At 39.9% G+C, this 25,378-nt stretch overlaps 1 protein-coding gene across 1 annotated transcript; it reads left to right on the top strand.

The window, feature by feature from the left end:
- The first annotated feature begins 1,105 nt into the window (after nucleotides 1–1,105).
- Nucleotides 1,106–21,340, top strand: LOC309708916 (perforin-1-like). Its single transcript, XM_082537267.1, has 13 exons — nucleotides 1,106–1,244; nucleotides 6,237–6,508; nucleotides 6,595–6,674; nucleotides 7,750–7,795; nucleotides 8,274–8,413; nucleotides 8,518–8,656; nucleotides 8,738–8,818; nucleotides 11,491–11,904; nucleotides 14,307–14,477; nucleotides 19,113–19,200; nucleotides 19,602–19,701; nucleotides 19,823–19,916; nucleotides 20,412–21,340. The coding sequence occupies exons 2-13, from the start codon at nucleotides 6,239–6,241 to the stop codon at nucleotides 20,619–20,621; spliced, it is 1,833 nt and encodes a 610-aa protein (XP_082393393.1). The 5' UTR covers nucleotides 1,106–1,244; nucleotides 6,237–6,238; the 3' UTR covers nucleotides 20,622–21,340.
- The last annotated feature ends 4,038 nt before the right edge of the window (nucleotides 21,341–25,378 follow it).

Genomic DNA, 25,378 nt, shown 5'->3' with positions numbered 1-25,378 from the left:
CTCGTGAGCGCGCTTTAGGGGACTGGGATACAATTATTGTCAGAGGTACTGCTTTGGCCTAATACCTATTAGAACTACACCTAACAGAGCCACACCTGTGCAGCTATATTTACAGAATACAGTCAGAACATTTCCTGCAAAAGATAACTTATACAGCTGAGATTTTATATTAAAAGGTTATATGGAGACAAAACATTAAACTGTGGAGCATTCCACTGGCATTTCAGTTTGCCAGAATTTTTTCATTACAGAGCAGAGCCTGCATTTTAACCACGTGGACCGAGAAATATGAACACGTCTCACATATGTCACTGATCGTGCTGTAGAAAGAAAGAAAGAAAGAAAGAAAGAAAGAAAGAAAGAAAGAAAGAAAGAAAGAAAGAAAGAAAGAAAGAAAGAAAGAAAGAAAACATTTTTAAGAAGGAAGAAATTAGTCACATGGGTTACTCTGTCACGGAGACAGAACGAATAGAAGTGTTCAGGTAGTTCATTAGTATTTTGTAAGTATGTTTCGTTTTATAAATACAGAATACAGATCGTGTTCAAAATAAGACACCGGATTCAAAATAGATGATACAGTGTGTGTGTGTGTGTGTGTGTGTGTGTGTGTGTGTGTGTGTGTGTGTGTGTGTGTGTGTGTGTGTGTGTGTGTGTGTGTTAAAGCTGAATAATTACATTTAAAAGCCAAATACAAAAATAAAATTCCAGTTTCCAGTGGACCAAGCAGATTAAAATGAGTCATTTCTCCCCCCCTGTTTTTTTAGTTAAATATCATGGTCAGCACTGACAGCTGTTCCTAGTTCCTGATCTGCTGCATTAAAACGCTGGTGCTGGAGGTCGTTTGATAACGAACGTGCTTAACACAAGCTGAACAGCTCATCTGACTCTCTTAGGTGCAAATGTATGCATGCTGGAATAGGGCCTGCTGTTCTGTGTCGTGAAGTCTACGTTTTGTAACTCCCCGTTTTATTTTGACAGCATCTTGTCTCATGTGCGCTATATTTCGTTTTCCTTCCACTGTCTTGTCTTACCTTATTGGTTTCATCTGTGTCCCCTGGCGTTGCCTGGTCTTTTCCTGATTGCCATGTGTGTATTTTGGCTGTAGCCTCTGTCTCTGCTCAGTTCTCTGCGGCGTTTGTCCGCACTTGTTGTACCTTGTGAATTTTTTGTTTGTTTGTTTTTTGCGGTTTAGACAGACTTTTGTTACCGGCTGTTCTTTGGATTATCTGCTCTCCTAAATAAAGGTTCGTTTTTTGCTTATTTTACTCTGTTTCACTATTTTACTGGGGGTTTTTTTGTCTGTTTTGGGGCCACGTTCTTCCACAACACAATAGACTTGCAAGGTTCTTGTGCATGCTCTCAGCGTATATCTCTGCACACCTGCGCACAGATCTAAAGACGGGCTGTGTAGTTGTGGTAGTTTGTTGCAGCTGTTTGAAATCTCTTTTGTCCCTGGAGCAGAGACGGTACATAATTTTGTTTCATGCTCTAAGGTTTCACTGAACCCGATACTATAATGCCAGTTCAACATACAGGATAGTTTTCCATTACCTGGATTGACTTTCCCTGACATTGGAAATTGGGATGAGCAGTTACACGAAGCTGGTTATCAGTTCGCCAAATTAACCCAGAGTGTCTCCTGCGCGTTCACATGAAATGATGCTGTTGGCAGTATCTGACTAATCTAAAATGGCTGTTTCACAGATCATATGTATTTTTCGCCCACAGTAAACAATTTCTGTGAGTGCCACCAACAATTAAATGGTGATTAAAATTTAAGAAAATAATAAATAAATAATAAATGTTTAGTAAAATATCACGCTGTAAAAAGGACAAAAGATGAATTCTGGGTCAAACTGTTAATCTGGTGATTTAGGGCACAAAAATAAACATTTTAATGCAGTTAATTCTTATTATTGTCACTGAGTGCGTGCTCAGTGCTGCTTTTTCCCCTAAGGCGATGTCTGCACATTAGAGCTCTGAAACTTTAAACTGGCATTTAAACATTTAAGCCTACTCTACTTAAATGTTTAAATGGACTGCGCCAAAGTCTAATAACGCAAAACGCTTTAATTTGTCGCAGACCAAATGGAAATATATTTTATTGATTGGTCAGGTGTTCTTAGTGCTGTTGAGCAATCCCAGTAGAATAAAAGAAAGAAAGAAAGAAAAACAGCAGATTATAATCAAGTATATCCGCATTTTATGTATTTTCTTAATCACCAAATGAATACATGCACATTCCCGTGATAATTCGACACGCAGTTTGCGCCTCATTTGGTGGTTTGAGTATGGTACGGCTTAACAAGCTGCACAACACATTCTCCTTGCAGAGTGCCGCACGAAGTGAAGACTCAGTGAAAACGTGGCTCTTCCAACCGATTTAAAAGCGAAACTCTCATATTGTTCTGCGATACTACAATCTATCCAATACCAAGTAAATACAAGTATTGCCAGTACTACCGATACGTTTAACTTATAAAGGCAGAGTGTAGAGAGAGTTCATCAATTTGCTAAATTCTGAACAAATTTTAATGAACACTGAATCTGTGATTTTTACTTTCCGCAATAATCTGTGAACACAACAAGACACACCTTTCAGCTTTTTCATGTATTTTGAAACACTTTGTTGTTCTTGGGTTTTATTGGAGACCTGGAAGACAAATGTGTCTGGCTTTAAAGCACTTTGGGTCAGTTTATGTTGTTTAAATGTGTTCCATGATAAAATAACCTGACAGTCAACACAAAAAGGTGAGTATATTCGCATTAACATTTTTCATAGTTCATGTTAAAGGTATATTATTTCATTTCCAATAAAATAATGTTGGGCTGAATATATTATCTGAATATAGTCTATAAGTAATCATATTACTTTAGCAGGCATTGGACTGCTAAAGTAACAGCTATGATAACGAATAACAATTTAATCCTTTTTACTGTAGATCCAGCATCAGTCATGGCTGAAACATTACTGTAGCAGGCTTTATGTTGCTGGTTCACCCAACACAGCACAGAGGTGTTCAGTTTGTAGCAAATCCATTTTAATATTCCTTCAAATTTCAGCCATCACTTCACTTCACTCTCCACACACACACACACACACACACACACACACACACACACACACACACACACACACACACACATCATCTTGGTCCTGACATTCTAATGTTTTAAATGACAGGGGAGGCAAGTAAGATTAGCCAAATAACCACAGCTGCGTTAACCAGCCTCCCCCCAGCACTGCCCCTTAACCAACTGTACCCCCCACTGCCACTGCCAATATATGAACTACCTGGTTATAATTTCCCTCTGTGACAGTGGGCTCTGTCTCTGTGCGAGGGATCTGGGTCTGTCTGAACGATTTCCTTCATCCTCTCTTCATTTCTTTTGCTGCTTTTCTAAGACAAAGTTGTGCTGTTCATAGTCTTTCATATCTTTATATAAGTTCATAGGATTGCCAAAGTAGAAAACATCCTTCTAGCAGGCATCGTTGTTTGCAGTGTTTCGATTTACAGCTGTAAAGTAGCTCTATATATTGTTCCAATTTCTCACTTACTGCAGCTTGCATGGTTTTGCTTAGTGCATCTGAGTCATATGACTGTAGGACAACTAAACACAACTGAGCAGGGAGGAGGGAGCGGACAAGAGTGTGCCTGCATGAGAGGGAAGCAGTTTGCACAGACATGTCTCCTTTTTGATGATCAGTAGCAACATACTGAACTTACATAAGAGAAACAAACTAATGCATTGAGCTGATCACAATAGTAACAATTCAATGTCAGTACCAGCATTAAGTCGATACTATCGATATTTGGGTTGATCCACCCACCCCTACTGAACAGAACAATTTCAGTTTTGCAAAATCAACAACCTGTGGACGTAGAACTGTAGAAAAACAACATTTGTTTTGATTCTTGGCAGAACCATTCAGGTATCTTTTTTTTTTGCACTTTAAAAGTGCATTCATGGATATGGTCCTCTGCATATGTCTTATTTAGTGAGTCAAAAATGCACAACAGTGTCAGTACAGATTAAAAGTTAACAATTTTAGTAATGCTGGTGCTGCTCTGACTTTCAGTGAGGGAAATATGAGTTGAGAGGGTATTCTAGAAATTCTGACTTCTGATTTATTGAGGAACACAGCAGCAGCCACTCACACAAAGAAGCAATTCATATGTTAAACTCAGTTTAACACAGAAAACTGAACATGTCCATCACTGCTGTGAAACAGACCAGGCCTCTTCTTTTGGGCTCTGCCCTCCAGACCGTCAAAAGGTATTTGTTTCAAGAACTGATCTATGAGTTACTTGTAAGAGCGTGAGACTGCTGCACTGTCTGCAAAACAGACTTCGTTGCATGTGTGATGGCTTCTTTGTGTATGAGGCTGCTGAATTAGGTGTCTGTGAGTTGTTGAATTTAAGTGAGTGGAACTTACCATTATAAGTATACCATTGAAATATATAATACCATACATACCATTGGAAAAAAATGGTTTGGTTGTGATTATCTTTTTTTGTCCTACTCCTACTCTCCATGCAGTGGTTCAGTAGATCTTTAAGAATGTTTATTTCTGAAGAATTGAGTGGTCAGTAGGTATGACCTACTGTCTTTAACCTGGAGCCTAACCTGCTCCAGATCAGGTTAGGTCCATAGCGTAAATTACCATGTCAATTTACCCCAGTAAGAAATGAACAACAATGAGCATTTATCAAATTTGAGGATAAAAAGTTTAAATTTTATTCATTAAAATGAATGGAGACAGATATAATATTGAAAATTAGTCACATGTGATGTCCCAGAGCCAAAACCTATGATACTGCAATATATCATTTTTGTTTCATTACACAAATAAAGGTTTGTGCAATTTTTAGCCCTGTTTGCTGGTTATTGCACAGAATAACCACACACACATATTTAGACAATTAGCCACAACATTAAACATAATATTTACATTGCTAGCTTCAAACAAAAAAGAATGCCGGCCGGCATTATAATATGTTAATAATATGTTAATAGTATCCTAATGTAAGTATAAACCAATATTACCTTATTATTGTGGGCTACAACCATAAGTCATTATACAAAAGTTCTAATGCACAGATTTGACCATTTTGGTAAAATCTGGTTGTCATATTGTTGCCTATATATTGCTAAACTATTAGTAATGGGTTTTGCCTCATAGGCAAGATTTTGTTTCCACATTATTGTCTCCAGTGTTACGAACTTGTATGTCCATGTGTTTGTTTGTGCAGGTGTTGTGTTTTTTCTATGTTAATTTAGCTGTGCCAGGGCCCTGTTCCGATTGGTGCGTGGATATACTGCCCCGGCGTGATTGGATCCAGCTGGAGGACCCGCCCATTAAAAGGAGGCTGGAGTGCTACAGCGGGAGAGGCCCTCGCGTTTCTCCTCATCACCCAGCAGTAGTCCTGTGGTAGCCGCTGGCTGCAGTATACGCTTGAAAGTTGTGGAAGTGGAGTGGGTAGGGGTGAGCTGCCATTTCTTTTGATCACCCGTTTTCTCCTGTTTTGAGTTAGTTAAGGAGGTCAGACTCTGTCTTTATTTTTGACTTTGTTTTGGTAAGGTCAGGGGTGCGGGATTTGTGTAGGTTTGTTTTGTTTATTGTTTTGGCCTTGGCTCACCCTGAAGTGTTGACACTCCCGTTTTGGTTCTCTTTATTCACATTGTAAATAAATCACCTCATATCTAACGGATTGGTTTCGTGTGACTGCTTGGGTCTTGGGGGGGAAGCGAGTGCCTCGCTCATGTTATGGCCTGGCCCTAGACGGGTCGTAACACCAGTTTCTGGTCAGCTACATAAAGTTCAATGTCATATTTCTTAGCTATTAGCTATAACCTCTGTTGATGTAGAAGAACTACTTTGATATTATTGAATATTTTTTGTAATTAAGTGTTCAGTCTCTGTAATAAAATATTAAGCTCAACAGTGTTCAACACTGGACTGAGGTCTAGCACAGTAAGCACAGAGTGCTTGGTCACTGACAAAGGACCTCACCAATACCACATTATTTCCAAGCTGTAACAGAAAGTGCTACCAATAATTTTTAATGGATTTTTCATGGCTTCATTTTGTTCCTTTTGAGACTGAGTCTTGCATACCTCAGTCAGAACAGTGACAGTTAAAATAAAGAGAATTGATAACCCCTGTTGTGATACCCAGACAAAACCTGTTTGCAAAACTTTTGTCATTTTGTCTGTTTTGTCTTTGACTTCAGCCATGCGCTCCAGTCCAACCCCACCTCCTCTTTACCTGAGCCTCCTTCTCTTTCTGTCATGGAACTCCCCGGTTCTTTCCTGTATGACAGTGAACAACAGCAAGTGTGAGTCTGCTCCATTTGTACCAGGCCACAACCTGATTGGGGAGGGATTTGATGTCATCACCCTGCACCGAAAAGGAGCCTACCTGATTGATATAGCTACTTACCGCAAACCAGATGGCACCTGTACTCTCTGCACCAACCGCAATCAAAACAAAACTCTACAAAAAGTAAATAAACTGTGATTACCAGTAAACTATAGTAGATAGGTTATGTGCACATCTTAATCATGGTGTTCTGTTTTTTTTATCTTCAGCTGCCGGCCTCTGTTGTCGACTGGCGTGCAATCAGCCAATGCAAAACCGATATCTCCAGCAGTGCACACACCACTGTTAGGTACAGTATAGTGTAGTATATTTGTTGCTGAAAGGACTTCATCCCAGAGATCATTGTCATCTCATTACTTCACCTAGTCTGTCACAATACCAGTTAGCCATGACAGACACATATTTTTCTTAGATGTCTGGTTGGCACTTTGTCTCTCTCCATTAAAAGGAAACACCAACAAAATGAAGGACTATTAACTTCTTTGTGAGTAAACTTTAATATTCAAAAAAGGATCAAATGATATTTCCTCAACTGTAGAATAAAACAACAAAGATGGGTGAATTTTTACAATACTGGAAGGTAAAGTGATGACCAGGTCACAAATTTCTTGTGTTGATTATCAGCATTTTGAAATCTCATAGCAGTAGGAACAAAAGAACTTCTAATGTGTTCTGTCCTACACTGCTTAGGAGAAGAAGCCTGCTGTTTACATCTCTGACCCTTCAAAATATTATGGAGAGGGTGACTAGTATTTTTTCTCCATACACCTTTCCACAATAATTCCCAGTGAATCCACAGTCCTGCCCATTAATAAGCCAGCCTTCTTCAGTAATATGTGCAGCCACATACTATTCTTACTCACCATACTGCATTCCCATCACAGTGTAAAAAGGGGAGGGCAGTAAAATAGGGGATACTGGCAACAACAGTCTGATAGAATAGAAACAGCGTCTCACTACATACACTGAATTTATATTTATTTGCTGGGGCACACTACAGAAACTCTCTAAATCCTTAAGATTTCTTGGCCGTCATTTGCCAACTCCAAGATTCAGCTCCCTCCACATTTTCTATAGGACTGAGGTCTGGAGATTGGCTTGGCCATCACCTTAATGCTTCTTTTGCATGTTGGAAGACCCATCCATGACGAGCCTTAAGTGTTGTGGCTGACAGAAAAGGGTTCTCGACCGAGATTTTATGGTAAATAAAATCCATTGGCCCCTAAATTTGGTGAAGTCACCATTTAGCAACAAAACATCACCAAAACATAATGGTTCCCCTCCATGCTTGACTGTAAAAAAATTTTAAAGAAATGAAACAAGTAAATAAAAAGTAATTCTTCTCCTTCAAATTGTGTTCACAGTTCACTACTTACCTCTAACACTGATCAGGACATCCACGACTGGAAGGTAGGAAGCATCTTGCACTTACTGTTTGTTTCAAAATTACTGTTTGAAACTACAAAATACTGTTACTGTAATTACTTGTTATTAAAACTAATAGAAATGCAAAATTTGTAAGCAACATTGCATGCTGATTCGTTTCTTTTTTTTTCTTTTACAAGTGAAATGTGCACTGAATCAAACAGACTGTAATAACATAAAAACCTTAGTGTGCAAGTTCTCATCAAAAGGGCTGATTTGATTAAATTTTGGCTCACTGAGCTGTGTAAATGTGATACAAATATGAATTCCTTGTCTCATTATTTCATTTAATATTTCCAATTTAATATTTTTGATCCCCAGAAAAAAAGTATTATATTCAAAGTAATTGAGTGAATGAATAATAAGACAGTATTTATTATATCTAATACTTTTATTACTTTTACATTACATTGACTATTATTAAAAACAAAAATGGTAATGAAATTACATTTCTATTTATCAGGCTGGACTAAATATAAATCCCATATCTACCAGCGTGGGGATTGGAGGAACACACTCCATGGCATATGCATTTGCTACAAAAAAGACCAAAGAGGACCACTACTCCTTGAGCACACACACGGTCACCTGTACTCACTATCGGTTAGCTGTGAAAATCCTGGCATTACCACATATACCACAAGTTTAGATTAACAATATATAATTTCAGTTTTTAATAATTTACTAATCAGTTTCATTCTATCTAGTTACCGGGTATCAAGCAGACCGACTCTTAGCTCTGAGTTCAGCAGGGATGTGGCCAGTTTGCCAAGTCGCTATAACTCCTCCACCAGAGATCAGTACAACGAGGTCATAGATACCTACGGCACACATTACATTCGCAAGGTTAAAACACAGAAACACTGTTAATTAGATTATTTCAGGAGTAAAAACACTTTTTTATTAAAACTTTGTGCTACATTACAGGTTCGTCTTGGTGGCCGTCTTAGACGAGTCACAGCTGTACGAACCTGTTTGTCCAGACTAAACGGATTCTCCTCAAATGAGGTACATGAAAAACATTTGCCTGCACACAGTCACCAGACTGCATATTTCTACTCCATATGAATAAGAACATAAGGGATGCTAAATAGTTGTGTTTTTGTTTGGTTTTTTGGCAACAACTGAATAGTGACATCATTCTTATTGCATTTGTATATGAATGCAAGGAGCTTATTCCCTTCCAAAAGATATTCTCTCAGTTGTTCTACTGACCAAAGTGAAAGAAACCATTGTACCTTATCTCTATAATTGTCAGGAGCTCTCTCTGCTGTGCTGAAAAACCTCTAGCTTCTGTCGCTGCCATTTTCAACATCAACAACAACCATAAACACGGCACCTTTTAACACTTATTTTGCCAAAAGTGTTTGCTTGTCTGCCTTTACATGCATATCAACCCGAGTAACACCCCATACTTAATCCATAGGGTTCATTATGACATCAGCTATAATAGCTTGAACTCTCCAGGTAAGGCTTTCCATAAGTTTTAGGAGTGTGTTCATGGGAATTTTTGATCATTCTTCAAGAAGCACATTTGTGAGGTCAGACACTGGTATTAGATGAGAACTCTGCTTTAATTCATTGCAAAGGTTCTGTCAGGTTGAGGTCAGGACTCTGTGTGAGCCTGTCAAGTTCCTCCACACCAAACTCACTCATCCATTTCTTTATGGATCTTGCTGTCTGCACTGGTACTCAGTTATGTTGAAACAGGAAGGGGTCATTCCCAAACTGTTCCCACAAAGTTGGGAGCATGTCCAAAATACCTTAGTGTATTGAAGCATCAAGCGTTCCTTTCACTGGGACTAAGGGGCCGAGCCCAACTCCTGAAAAACAACCCCACACCACAATCCTCCCTCCACCAAACTTTCATGTATTTCACAAATGTTTGTAGCATGCCTAGGTGCTTGATTTTATACACCTGTGATCACGGAAGTTATTGGAACACCTGAATTCAATGATTTGGATGGATTAGTGAATACTTTTGGAAATGTAGTGTATTTTAGCCACTTCTGTATGAGAACTGTCAGCAGCTGGTTCTGTGACCCAGCAGTTTCAGTTGGTTTTCATCTCTTTTGTTATATTTTGAAGATAATGTGGAGGTTGGGATTATTATTAATTGGCTGTGAATTTTAGTTTAGTCTGTTTTACCCAGGCCTTCTGTGCTAGTTGTTTTGTATTTCTTGTCCACGTGTTTCATATTGTAAACTCTGGGTTGTCATGTCTACGTCTCGCTATGTTTCCTGTTTTATTTTGAAAGTTTCGTGTTTCTTTGTTCAATGTGCTTAGTTTTACTCTTCCCCTGTGACGTTGTTATGTTCATTTGTGTCAGCTGTTTCCCCATGTGTTTCCACTTCCCCTGATCACCTCCTGTGTGTATTTAGTCTGTGTGTTTCCTTCAGTCTTTGTCCTGTTGTTCTGTGTTCTTTCTTTCATGTCATGCCAAGTTTCAGGTAGTTCATGATTCATGTTTATATTCATATTTTCCTACATGCACCTGTTCTGATTCATGTTTTTGTCATAGTAATCAAAGTTTAATTTCTCCAGTTTAGGTTCTAGTTTAGTTTTCGCCCCACTCGCCTTTGTTTTGTTTGTGTACTGTTCTTATCAGCCACAAGAAACGGCTCACTTTTTGTCCAAGTCACGTTTCACGCTCCGTTTTAGTCTGCATTTGGATCCAGTGTTCTCTCTACACACCGTCAGCTCCCCACTGTCTGTGACAAGAACTTGCCTGACTAGTTCCACCTGTGACAAAGACACATCCAACCGACTGCTGTTTGAAAATTGCTGATTACTTACATTTACTTACTTACTTATATTTGACATTTTCTTCATTGTTATCTCTCCTTTTCTCCATTTTTCTTTATCTGTTTTTCAAATTTCTCAACTGCCAGTGGGCATGAATAGCGTAAATCAGGTGAATGGTGATTTCACTCTTGCCTCCTCCTAGCCGAAACAGGCATCAGGACTTGGTAAAAAGAGAGAGAGAGAGAGAAACACCTGCGGACATTTTAAAGACTTAACGAATTAACGATCAACTACAAATTGTTTCCACTTTACTTTTTTAGGAATAATATGAACAGTATGGATCTGGATCTGTACACATAATTTACAAGAAATCATGTGATGGTTAGCATTGCCAAAATTTTCAACACTGAATGCATGTATAAGTAATTTGTAACATCTGCATTTTAACAAATATCAATAAAGTGCATTAACAAACAGAAAATACAAAAAGACAAAGACAAAGACAAAGAAAAATAAGTTACCATACCAGGCACAGGGAAATTGACCACACTGTGTACCCTCTGGGAGGAAAGCCACAACTGGCCAATACTGCACAAAGGTCCAGTGACAGAAGCTCAGTTCAGTTTGATTTATATAGCACAGCAAAAGTTGTCTCAAGGAACTGTGTTTATTGTAAGGTAAAGAACCTTCAATAATACAGAGAGAACCAGAACAATGAGACATGAATACCTTTCTTTGTTTAAACAAAGCTTTCTTATTACATTTTAAATTGGCTCTACACCAGGATATTTTTAGGACATTTTCAATAACCCTTGAGTGACACACTTAGTTCACAAGTTCCATGACATGTAGGCCTAACATCACAAGCGCTTCTCTTTGGCATGTGTTCCTATTTAATGGAAGTCCTGCATCTTATGTCTTCTCCTGCCTTCTAGTTACACTCCTGCCTGTCGATGGGTGTCTCCATTGGCTTGGGAAAGCTGAATCCATCTGCTGTCCAAGGTTCTTGCAAAAACCTCCTGGAAAACCGGGATGTTGCCACTAGGTATAGCTCTGGTCTCCACCAACACTATACGGATGTGGTGGGAGGTGATGGGTGGTTGGGAGAGTTTTCACTTGCCTATGATGACTCCCTGGGTTTTAAAAACTGGCTGAACAGTCTGAAGGATCATGCAGATGTTGCTTCCTACTTCATTCGCCCAATGTATCAGCTGATACCGAAAGGCACAAAGAAGTCAGGGATGAAGGCTGCCATAGAGCAGTACATAACAGACAATGATGTGAGTCAATCACACAGCCAACGAAATTGCTGGCGGGGCAATTCTAACCTAGTGTTGGGGGAAAACTCTGTAAAAGACCCAGGAGAAATAAAGACACAATGAGACAAAGTTACTTTCTTTATCAAACGTGTACACGGGTGAGCTGCTAAGAACAACTCACACCATGCACAGTGGCTTGGTAATTTTTATAGGAAAGACAGTGAGAACAGGATAAGAAAATACAAAACAAATAAAATAAACAACTCCATATGTGGCGCTAGTCTCGTCAGCAGAGAGCTGGGAGAAGGCTGTGAGAGATAAAACAATCTAAAACAATATGTCCCAAAACAGTATGTCTTTGCTGAGAAAGTCTAAAAAGATAATTCTAAACTAATCTAACCATAGACAAAAGGGCATGCTTGCACATTTAAAAGAAGGTAAAGAAACATAGAAACATTTTTCCTGTAACATTCCCTCCTGTTTTAACTTATTTTAAATGTATACAACAATTGTCTGTGAAGGTTATTTACTAAGTATCTTAAACAATTTTTAAATTTTCAAAATGTCAGCATAGCAGAAATGGCAGTCATTTGGTCTAAAGAATAAAACAAAAGAAAATAATAAAAAGAAAAACATAGTAAATGAAAATCATAGTAAATGAAATAACAAGTGGAATAAACAAGAAAAAATAATAAAACTACAAAAAATAAAAGGATGAAACGTAAAATGAAAACTTTATATTTAAAAATGATGAAAACCTAATATGTAAAATGAAAACTACAAAAAATACAAGGATGAAAACCTTATATTATAAAACGATGAAAACTTTAAATTGAAAACTTTATATGTAAAATAATGAAAACTTCATATTTAAAATGGAAACTTTATGTTTAAAACTGAAGACTTCAAAAAAAATAAAAATAAAAGCATGAAAACTTGCATAACCTACTAATGTTTTAATCAGTGCATGATCACTTGACAAGTCATTTTTAATCACCACGTCCTTTATTAGCAGCTAGTACAAGTTCTCCTCTAACAGAATTGCAACGGAATGTTGTTCTTCTTCAGGCACGGCAACATAAGCAGTCATTGTAGTTGTTATCATCTGTGAAATCATTACTCTTAGGCATGGCAACACACACAACACTAATATGAGCAGTGCTATCACGATGAGACCTAGAAGAAAAAATGGCTTTGCTACAGCAGCCAGCCATGAACCGCTGAACAGCCAGTCCAGCCAGCTTTGTGCTGTAGCTGCTCCAGGTGTGTGTTCAGTGACATATTTTTGCAGAGCGGTCAAATTCTGCAAAGCTTCATAAATGTCTCCTCCAGTTTCGTATCCATCAGGGATAAAAGTGCAACATGTTTCCCCGATCAGCTTGCAAACTCCTCCTTGTGATGCTGTTAGCAGGTCTAGTGTCAGTCTGTTCTGCAGCACCATCGTTCTGATGGCCTGCTGTTCTCCTGCTAAGGCGGTTCCCAGGGTCTTAGTCAAGTTGATGTGTCGTAGCAGAGCATATCGGTTGATTTCCACATGATCCCGCACCTCGGCAACTCCAATGCCGGGGATCAAGCTCTGTAAGAATTTCACTCCACCTCCCCAGATGCGAAACTCTCCCGGCACTCCAGTGTCCACAGTAATGCCGAAAGAATTGGGTGAGGTGAAGTCCACTTCACGTCTCTGTCGGCGGCTTGGGTGATGTGCAACACGTTGCATGAAGAAAACGTGATCTGATAATTCCACCAGGGCGCACAGACCTCCCCAACCTTCAGGGAGTGACAGATAAGCCTTGTTGCCACATAGGAAGTACCAGTCAGCCAAAACTCTGGTTCCTCTGCTGCTGGGTGCCGTCCGTGCACATCCTGTCTGGTACTGAGTCTTTGTTTGTAGTGGCATTCGGTAGCTGTAGTCGGAGCGACAGTTTAGGCCCATCAGCGTCGCGTTACTGGCACAGGTGGCGTTGATTGAACAGGCCATACACTTCCTCTCGTTCCTTGGTGGGCAGAAAGTGTATATGTGCTTACATAGGTGAGTAGGCAGCTCCCCCACTGCCCGCGAGCCATTGTTCATCACACATACTGGCAGTTGTGATGCGTTCAGTTTGTTCAGTAGAATTACATCAGGCAGCGGGTCTGAGACTTGGGGCCAGGTCAGTAGGTAGGTCTGTCCGGAACAGTTCACATTTGTGAGTGATGATGACCTCCAGGTTGCTTTCGCTGGGATGCTGTAGTTGGCTTTGGACCAAAGAGTACCGTAGCCTGGATGTGTTGCCAGGCCCAACAGGCACCAACTGCGATCTTCAGGTATGCTGTACGGCCACAGGCCAGACGTCTGCGAGGATAGGGGCATATGGGTACATGCATAGCAGTCAGTTTTGTTATTCAAGTGAGCTGTAGTGTTCATAAACTGCCACCAGAAGTTAGTGGCGTAGCCATGGGGAAACTTGGTGTACTTTCCTTTGTCATACAGTGTCTGCCTTTTCTCCATATAGCGTGACTTGTTGTCCCTCATGGAAGCAAAGGTGAGGAGCCCGGCCATGGTCAGGGCCGCTGCAGTTGATAAGAGCCACCACCTCATGACGACGGAATACACCCTCCTGTCGCGAGTAGACCCCCCGGCCAGGAAAGCTGACCCCTCCACCGGGCGAGATCACAACAAGCGGGCAAGCCTGCCGTCAGCTGTGTTTAGATGGCTTCACTGACTCGCCTGCAGTGACTCTGATGGATCCAGGATGGTCGTCCCGCAATTTTGCAAGCGGTCGGTGTAGTGAGGAGGACTTGGTATGGCCCCTCCCACCTGGGTGTGCTCCAGTTTTTCCTTTGGAGCACCTTGATCAGAACCCAGTCACCGGGCTTTAGTCTGCAAGACACTTGATAGACATCATTACATTCTTCGTCATTTACAATCATCTCTTTATTTTCCTACAACTTAGACATACATTTTGCTACTGAAATTGTATCTGCCTTTTTCACTGGGTAGATTTCTGGCCACTTTGAGAATACATCTATAACCACTAGGGTGTATTTTTACCCTTGGCATTCATTTAGCTCAATAAAGTCCATATGGATTGTGTGGTCTCAGGTTTCCCTGAGCATTACATTTTTGACACGTCATGCATGTTCTGACAAATTGTTTTGCTGAGGTTTCAAAATTTACAGTGTAGAATTTACAGTGTAGAAATGAGAGTATTGTGTAGAATTTACAGTGTAGAAATGAGAGTTGACAATACTGGTCAGTCCCCCCGTTGACAAATGCGTACAGCCATGAGTCACTAATGCCGCCATTTTGTGGAGGAATTTTGGCAACACTGGCTTGCCATAACACATCATTAAGTCGTTTGTCAGAACTGCACCGTGTTTTAGCCATTTTGCCTGCTCTGCTGTGCTTGCTGCTTTTGTTCATTTTTCAACACATCCAGTGGAATCTGATGTGTGTTTACTGCCATCAATGTGATGTTTGCCTGTTGTGCCGCCTATTTTGCTGCTCTGTCAGCAAAATTGTTGCCTGTAGTAATGAAAGAGTCAGTAGGCGTTGTAAGAGGTTGGCATGCTGGTTTGCCAGTTGGTGTAATCATTCCTCTGTTATGCCAAATTTTTTGCAAAATGATGCACAGCAGAGAAAACATACTGGCTGTCTGTATGTATGTTTATTAGTTTGTCTTTGTGTATTTAGCTTTCGCGTATCACAGCTATCAGCTCAGCGCTCTGTGCAGGACATGAAGAAGAAAGTGGTTTTGCTTCTATTATTTTACTATCTGTGGTTACTGCGTAACCTACACAATTTCGGCCTGTGCTGTAAGGTCAAATGCTGTTCTCCTAGCTTCCACACTTGCTGATCATAAGGTGGATCTGGGCCTGGAGTTTGTTTAAATCTCAGAATGTTGTGATACTCGGTCGGTTTCTGGCACTCAGGTGTAATACCAGAAAAGAATGGCATGACGGGTCATATATGCATTTAATAAAGCACCTGCGGCCACTTGCTGTGTGTACTAGTTCTAAAAGGGCAGTTAATTGTTGTACAGTTGTGTGGCCTGAAGCTGACTTTACAACTAATTTGTCCTCTACTCCTACAATCTCGTGGGAAGTGACCTTCCTCTCCACGGTTCTAGCAGGCGTTGTCTCTATGTTATCTGCTGTTTCTGCGTGGCTGTCTGCAGCCTTAGTGTTTGTGACTTTGCTCGCCTCTCTGTTCCTGATAGCCACCTGTGGATTAGTGTTTTAGTCTATTGTCAACAGTCAGCCTTATTTTGAAGTTACAGAAAGCTTCTTCTTTTTTGTTTGTCTTGGTTTGGGAGAATAGATGCAACTCTACATTTTCACTTAAGGCAGTTTTAAATAATTTCTAGTTTTTCAAACAATTCATGGATCTCACACATTTCAAACTTTCAAGTTAGGGTTGTTTCCCATTTATACATATATATATATATGTATATATATATTTAACTTTGCATAGCTCACAGCTCTAAACCTAGGCATTTTTCAATCATATGCCTATCACTATGTGTCACTGTGACTCTCAAGTATTGTCACAAGTTCGTTTAAATTCGTTTCCAAAACCAACAAAATAATCAAACAAAAACAAAAAACATAAACGTGTCAGGACACAAAAGAAAAAAGAAAAATGCTGCCACCCGAACAAGGCAGAAGTCTGCATATGTTGGCTTGTAATAGCATGCAGCTTGTAACATGGTAGACTAATGTGCCTGTGTTAATTCAGCTCCATATTATTGTGTGAAGTTGCACTGGGTTGGGAGTGGTTTTGTGTGTGTCACATTTTTGGTGAGCCAATGGCTGGAATGGGGTTGGACTAATTAGAGGCAGGTGTACTTGATTGCACTGATACACCGGTCCTCTTATAGCCCACACTACAAACACTGCTGTGTTGTTTTGTCTCTCTGTGCAGGTATGTAATGTGATGAAATCAGATATGTTTGGGATGGACGGGTTTTGCCCTATGAATTTTATATTAAGTGTGTCGTTTTGTCTCTCTGTGCAGGCCAGGGCCTATTATATGCCACAGCCTAAAGGCAGCAGAGTTGCAGAGGCTGGAGTGACCACTGACTATATGCTTGCAGGGTGGTGGGTCTCCAAGGACAACTTCTAACCCTGTTAAAGGCAACATGTGGAGTGCAACTGGCCGTGTGTCATAGCTGTCTCTGGCCTTGGGACTGTGTGTTTTTATACAATTCTTAAGTGGGACACTGGACTGTTTTATCTTTTATCTCTTGATATATTTTTCGTCAATAAATTATCTTTTAGAATTTTATTGACTGACATCTTTTTGCCCACGACTGAGACGGTTGGTCAGACCTACAGTCTTTCTTTGGGTGTGTTACAGCAGCTTCTGCTCTAAAAGAAACAAATAAATAAAAAGAAAAGAAAATGTGGAACATGTTCATCAGCTTAGCAGTGTCTACATATTTAATTCAGCTTCTCAATCCTGTAGTTTTAGCTGTTGTCTACAGGGTTTTGCTTATTGGTTGTTATTATAGGTGTGCTCTATATCTCAGCAATGTGTCATTCTAGGATGATAAGTTTCAAGCTGGTCAAGTGCCTCTATGCACTTCATTAGTTTAGTTATTCTCCGTATTGTCTTCATCTCACATGTCATTACACTGAGTTTCAGCAAACCTTAAGCTTGATGCAGACTACTGCTTAACAATTATTCACCTCACATCATAACCGATTAAGGTGCCTCTTCATATTAATATTATGTCATTGTTAATATTATCCTCTTTGTCTTATATAACAGCAATAGCATATTATAATATTTTATCAGTGTGTACCACTATACTAATCCTGAGCCAATTTGTTAGTTAGATCATCTTATTCAGCAAACAGATAATTTAGAATTCATCCAATCTGCGGTCACATTTGTTCTCTCTGTTGCATGGCGGACCAGGCAGTTCTATTATAATATATTATTTATATTTTATTTTGTATCCATCAAGGGCTTCAGATGACCTGCAGAATCATCCTTTTCCCAGGGTGGAGACAGTTACCTTTTCACACACTGTCCTTGGCTGAACAATGACACAGCCTTAATATACTTTATTTATGTTATTAAAATATTTTCGTGTGAATTATTTGCTTTATATTCATTTTATACATTGTGGGCATGGTCATCATGCCAACTGTGTTTCATTGTTAATATCACTTTACAGGTTGTTATCCTTGCTATTATTAATTTCAAATATTCTAAAGATAATTTCTACTGTAATTTTCCCTTTGTTCATCTTTATTTCGTACTTTTTATATTTATATCTACTCAGTGGGGTCTGTTTTCAACCCTTTTAAACTACTTCAAACTACTTTGATCTCTAGTTTTCACTTAATAAGGGATTATTAAGTTCTTCCTGATATGGGTGTTGCTGCAGATGCGGCTGCAGGAATGAGTGATGGCTTTCTAAAAGGGTTGTGGGAACTGCACAGTGTCTCGTCTTCTGGTTTTACTAAACTGGCAGTTGAGTTCTGTTCTTCTGACTGTTTATATTTTGTTTTCTTAAATCTCTCAGTTTACAGACACTGTTTTTGTCCGGCGTCTGGACTTTTCTTTCTCACCACTGCTCGTCAGCAGGAGTGAGTTTTAATTTCACTTGCTTGATTACCCATCTTATTTATGTATTTACTTATTTTTGTTTAAGTAATATATACACAATACAGCTGCTATCACCTTCGCTGGTATTAGAGACGAGAGTGGTTGCTCACACGCCCTTCTACTTTCGGACTATTTCCAAAAGCGGTGTGAACTTTACGAGACGGAACTCGACCGTTCTCTCAACTCACCAGCACGTCAGTGAACAGCAGTAAAAGAAAAACACAGTAGGAGCAGCTCAGTCTCTTATTGGACCGTGAAAATTCAGCTTGCTCCATTAATTAAAACAATACACACACACACATTCACATTCACAGCTTCGACGCGCGCGCGACCGGAACCCTTATGATAAGGGGAGCTCCCAGAGCTACTTACTCCCTAGACCCAGTCTAGACCCAGCTGGGGGAGCTACCCAGAGCTCCAAAGCTACCAGTCGACGAGCTCCCAGAGCTACCAGTCGACGAGCTACGCTACCAGTCGACGAGCTTCCAAAGCTACCAGTCGACGAGCTACTTCCGCTATTTTAAATTCCCTGAATTCAAAATGCGCTTTTACGCAAGATTGTGTCAGTGTGTCTGTATCTACCTGGTCAGTGTCGCCGGGTCTGGTCCACCTCGATCGGGCCCCACCACCGTGGGTCGCTTTCTAAGAACGTTGGCCAAGACTCGAATTTAACGCTCTTGGTCTTTTATCACACACCTAGTATGTGAGCTGTCGACAGGCGAGCAACGTGGACTGGTCACGGAGATGGGACACGATGGAGGCGCTCCGGCTCCGAAGGACCAAGAAATGTTGGGGGAAAACTCTGTAAAAGACCCAGGAGAAATAAAGACACAATGAGACAAAGTTACTTTCTTTATCAAACGTGTACACGGGTGAGCTGCTAAGAACAACTCACACCATGCACAGTGGCTTGGTAATTTTTATAGGAAAGACAGTGAGAACAGGATAAGAAAATACAAAACAAATAAAATAAACAACTCCATATGTGGCGCTAGTCTCGTCAGCAGAGAGCTGGGAGAAGGCTGTGAGAGATAAAACAATCTAAAACAATATGTCCCAAAACAGTATGTCTTTGCTGAGAAAGTCTAAAAAGATAATTCTAAACTAATCTAACCATAGACAAAAGGGCATGCTTGCACATTTAAAAGAAGGTAAAGAAACATAGAAACATTTTTCCTGTAACACCTAGATTTCAACTGTTGTCCTCGACAAGCCTGGAGGGGGAAGCTAACTGTGGAAATCATCCAGGCCTGGAATCTGAAAGGAGATCATCTTGGCCCAACTGACAGGTGAGACCAGCATGGTTAGGGATTAGGATTTAGAGTTTTCTAAAGATTTCCGAATCTCTAGGATTTAGAGATTTAGAAATCTGCAATATTATTCATCTTTGTGTCTTTCTCCTACTCACAGCTATGTTAAACTGAGGTTTGGTTCCATCAATCATCAGACTCGCATGATCGAATCAAGTTATCCCCGATGGAATGCTTATTTTAATCTTGGACAGGTCAGTGAACCCTGACTACATATAAGATCAAGGATCATATTAAAGGAATTTTAATACTGCAGGTTTGATGTACTGATTTCAATTTTTAGAACTTGGGCTACTTACATCTTTTATATACAGTTAACTTTAGCTGTTCTTTAACTGAGGTTATTTATTTCCATTTGGTTAAGTTTAAGCAGAACTAATTCTTTCATCAGGTATATTTAAACAATTTAAGGTAATGATTTCGGTTAATATGAATGCTTTAACAATGTCAACCATGTGTCATAAAGTACTGAATGCAAATCTTGCTACTGCACATTTTCCTCCTTATTTAAAATATGTAACAATATGACATATATATCAAAAACACAACAGTGCTACCAGAATTTACATTCTATGAATTAGATGTGAATTACCATTGTCACTATTGTATATGGTACAAAATCTCAAGCATATTATTTGTAGGACAACAGTATATTAAATCCTATTTTTAATGCTTTTTTTCTCATGAAGGTGGACACACACAGTGATGTGTATGTTGAATTATGGGATGAGGATCTGTTCTATGATGATCTTCTGGGATCATGTTCCCGGCGTCCAACTCAGGGGACACGTATATTTTCCTGTTCAGCTGACAGTGGCAGCTATGAGTTCAAGACCACTCTGACCTGCGACTCACATCTCACAGGAGCCTGGTGTCACCAATATACACCATCTCCATAATGAGAAATGCATTTTGGGGCTGCATGTCTTTCTCCTATAATCAATTGTGATAAATCTGTTGATCACATAAGAGTCACATGACTGATGGGTTTTTTCTTTCATTTTCCTCGTATATATATCGTACATATCCATTTTTTAAAATTTGATCTTCTTTTCATTTGTCATTCAGTTATTTTTTATATTTTATATACATATGTAGTTTCATTTTTTTCAGATTATACTTGATTTCAGTTTGTCAAATACATGTAACCCTTTTTTTTACCTTCTCAAACAAATGAAAAAAGCACGGTAATGTTAAATTAAAAAAAGAAAGAAAGAAACGTGATAACACAACAAGAAAATATCACATAATATTTGTTAAACAAAAGACTATTATACTTCATGTCACAGTGTGGGCAGGTCAAACACAAGTGCATTTGTCTGGATATACAGATTTTAAAAAGTAGGAATTTCTGGGGAAATTATTTTTAAATTCAGCATCTGGTGATTTTAAAATGTGTATGAATGAAGTTATATACCCTCAAAATTATAACGTGGTGAGTAACGACAGGTTTTGATGGTAATTTCTTACAAGAAGTACTCAGAATACGTTTTTACACCTAGTAGCTTCTTGTGGCTGCTCCCTTACTCACAAAGAGCTGATGCACCCCTGAGGAATTTGTGTCTCCTCCCATTCTCAAACTGTAAAATATTACACTATGAACCCACTACCTTTTTTATACAGCTTAAAATAGCTTAATTCATTTGCAAATCAAGAAAAGGATTTGATAATGTTTTTGATTTTTATTACTCTTAAAATGTTTAAAAAAATCATTGCCACAAACTAAAAATAAATAAATAAAAGATACGTGTACTGTTGCTGTTTTACTGTAACTAATTTTCAGATAAACCTAATTATAAGGGAATCCATGTTGTGTGAGTGTATGTGTGTGTATCTGCATCCCAGCTGCATTATTTTTTTACTATAAAAATATATATATATTATAGTGACTGACAATAATTGTCTCCAAGTTACAATTTGAAGAAGCATATGTAGCTCTACAACACTGCTGGTGAGGCACATTGATGAGAAGGAAGTATCATTCAAAATAGCAGCAAAGTAGCTTTTAGTTCAGCTAAAGCCTCCAGTCAAAGCTGACACTATTGATAGAAGTTTGCAAAGTAATAGAGTAGTCATGACATGCAGAGGTAGATGTACATTGGTGCTAATGGCAATAGTACTCTCCCAGTTCCCCAGCGGGCCCCGGGGTTTCCATGTTTTTTGTTTGTTTTATTTACCAAGTTAAACACAAATCCATCAAAGCTGCTTCTAACAGTAAAATTCACCATTCGGCTCACAGTAAAAAATCAAGTAGATCTTCCACTCAGTGTCTGAGGCTGGGTGCTCGGATGTGTACTGGCTGACTCCCTGAGGCTGCGTGGCAGGGCCTGACAGAGCCACGGGCGCCAGGCCCTACCAAGCAGCCGGCAGAAGCACCCAGCTTAGGACCTCGGGGCTCTGGGCCCAGGGGCGGTCCACTCTGGCGTAGCTGGCATGTTGCTGCAGCGCCATGCTGCAGAGTGTTGCATGGCAAGTGATGTAGCAGATTTTTTGTGTCTTTTCTCACTGTCCCTCTCCCCCTGTTTTTCTTTCCCTCTCCTTTTCTTGAACTTCTCTTGTCTATGTCTTTCCCGTTCCTATCCCCGGTCATGTCTGATTGTAATAACTTAAAAGTTATAAATAAATACATACATAAATACACACACACACACACACACACACACACACACACACATAGAGCACACATAGAGCACACACACACACACACACATTATAAAGATCAATCAAGTGGACCAGTATGGCAAAGATGTAATGATCCATTTGGGCATTTGGGAAAATAAATCTTTTGGGCATTTTTCTTGGCCCTCAGACAATAATTGTGATTGCTACAGTGCCGAACGGGACAGGCAAAAACAAAGACAATAAAGCAAGCAAGATCTACTCGTTTTTTACTAACAGGTGAGGGCATCAGCCACTGGCAGGGCATGTGGTAAGGGAAGATTGGCCCCCACATCATGGGGGGGCCTAAGATGTTTCCAGAGCGGTGGAGTCTAAGACGCGACTTGACACATAACATAGACAAACAGGCACACAGAGACACAAACATGCATTCCCACCATCATGCACACATATAAAAATATTCAGCACTCGCCCAACATGGAGACAAACAGAAATGAACACTGTACACACACTCACACTCCCCAAACATACTCTATACCCCCTGGTCCAGGTATCAGAGGGGCAATCTGCCCCCGGACCCAGTAGATGTTTCCCTTTGCTCTGGGGTGGAGACAAGCAGACCACCCCCGGTCTTGCAGCAGCAGTGAGCCAAATAATCAAGCATGTATATATAAAAGAGAGAAAGAGGTCAGTGCATAGAGCTAATTATAGCTCCTTGTAATCTTGAAGTCATTGAAGTCATCTATGAGCTTCAAAGTGCATATTAAACAAATACGTAGGACAGCTACAAAATCTGAGACTGCAAAGCTGAGTGCAAATTTGTTAAATTAGACTTCTGTACACTCACCCAGACCACTTTGACTGCCTTTCCCTCACGCCAGCCTCCACCTGCAAAACCTGCAAGACACTCTCAGTTTAATTACTCCTCTTACCAGACCAACCGCCGCCATGACTGACACTCTTCTCTCTGTATTCCAGTACCACTGATCTTCCCTGCTGAGTCATGACCCTCTCCCTGAGTTTTTCCACCTAGTTCCAGTTGATGGTTCCCCGCATAGTTCACATAGGTAGCTCATGTCACCCTGGTATAAATCTTCATGGTCTGAGATATGTAGCCCTTCACCCTCTACGCCACAGACTTTAGCCACTGCACAGAGACCTGCCATCTTTAGAAGTTTTCTGATGACTCTGTGGTGGTTGGATGCATCAGCAGGGGTGACGAGTCAGAGTACTGGGCTGTGGTCGACTCCTTTGTCACGTGGTGCGAGCACAATCATCCACAGCTCAACGTGGAAAAAACCAAGGAATTGATTGTGGAGTTTAGGACCCAGGAAACCCTTGACCCCTGTTTCAATCCACGGGGTCAACGTGGACTTTGTGGAGGACTATAAATACCTTGGAGTATACATAGACGATAAACTGAACTGGTTAAAAAACACTACTGCACTTTACAGGAAGGGCCAGAGTCATCTGTATTTTCTGAGGCGGCTGAGGTCCTTCAACATCTGTCAGACAATGCTCAGGATTTTCTGTGAGTCTGTTGTGGTCAGTGCTATCCTCTATGCTGTTGCATGCTGGGGCAGCAGGTTGAGGGTTGCTGATGCCAACAGACTCAATAAACTGATCCGCAAGGCCAGTAGTGTTGTGAGTATGGAGCTGGACTCTCTCAAGGTGGTGCCGGAGAGGCGAATGCTGTCCAAGATAAAGACAATGTTGGACAATACCTTCCACCCACTCCATGACATGCTGGTCAGTCACAGGAACACGTTCAGTGAGAGACTGAGATTACCAAAAAGCACCACTGAACGACACAGGAAATCATTCCTGCCTGTGGCCATCTCCCTGTACAACTCCTCCATCTAATACAATGTAAACACTGCAATAGTTACATCCTTTTCCATATGCTCTTTTCTTGCTCTGTATGTTGTTGTCTACTTTTTATTATTAAATAATTTAAAAGAATGGAAGTTGGTCAGAGCTCCTGTAACTGGCAGCCTCTCCCGTGGCGACATCTTGAAACAGATTTGGGGCTTTGGATTTCTTCGAATTTGTTTTTTTAGTGGAGTTCATTTCTGGTTGTGTGCAAATGTATTTTCATTTATGTGTGCATGCGTGGAGATCTGAGGTTGGTTGGTAGGGTGGACCTCTGCACATAATCGCATGTGTGTGCAAACATTTCTGTGTTTGGATTTCTTAGGATTTGGTTCCTTTGGTGGACTTCATTTCTGGTTGTGTGCAAATGTTAGAACATTCACGTCTGCATGCGTGGAGATCTGACGTTGGTTGGTCGGGTTGGACCTCTGTGCATAATCACATATTTGTGCAAACATTTGTCTGTTTCGATTTCTTGGAATTTGGTTCCTTTGGTTGAGTTTTGTCTCTGTTTGTGTTCAAATGTATTTTCATTCATGTGTGCATGTGTGGAGATCTGAGGTTGGTCAGTAGAGTGGACCTCTGTGCATAATCACATGTGTGTGCAAACATTTTTGTGTTTGGATTTCGTAATTTTGGTTCCTTTGGTGGAGTTCATTTCTGGTTGTGTGCAAAGTCATGTGTATTCATGTTTGCATGCGTGGAGATCTGAGGTTGGTTGGTAGGGACCTCTTTGCATAATCACATATTTGTGCAAACATTTCTGTGTTTGGATTTCTTGGAATTTGGTTTCTTTTGTAGAGTTTATAGAATTCCAGCATGATTACATTGCTTTGTTTTAGCATTATGCACCAAGTTAATTATTTAATGATGAATAACCCTATTTTTTGCAGTTAAGTCCAACTGTATTTAATTGAGTTGATCCAACCCATTCAAATTATTTTAGTCCAACAAAAATATTTAATCCTAGAAAGGCATTTATTAACATGGAAATCCTTTCCGTGATTTTTTTAAAATAAGTTTAAAATGATATTTTTTGGAGTCAGTAAACAAAGTCTAGTCTGGTTAACATAATAACTGATTACAAGGCTTGATACAGATTTTTATTTATATTTTTGTCCTTGACATGTTAAACTAATATAAATAGCAATACTTTTTTTCTTTT

This window comes from Aulonocara stuartgranti (assembly GCF_965226115.1).
Source record: "Aulonocara stuartgranti genome assembly, chromosome: 6".
NCBI classification, from domain to species: Eukaryota; Metazoa; Chordata; class Actinopteri; order Cichliformes; family Cichlidae; genus Aulonocara; species Aulonocara stuartgranti.
Note: the sequence above shows the minus strand (reverse complement) of the source record. Positions and strands in the feature narration are given on the sequence as shown.

Bases quoted from the DNA above. Each gene is read 5' to 3' on its own strand.
- LOC309708916 (XM_082537267.1), top strand. From the start codon at position 6,239: ATGCGCTCCAGTCCAACCCCACCTCCTCTTTACCTGAGCCTCCTTCTC. The intron at 8,657-8,737 runs GTTAAAACACAG...GCTACATTACAG, and splicing joins GCACACATTACATTCGCAAG to GTTCGTCTTGGTGGCCGTCT. The intron at 19,917-20,411 runs GTCAGTGAACCC...TTTCTCATGAAG, and splicing joins CTTATTTTAATCTTGGACAG to GTGGACACACACAGTGATGT.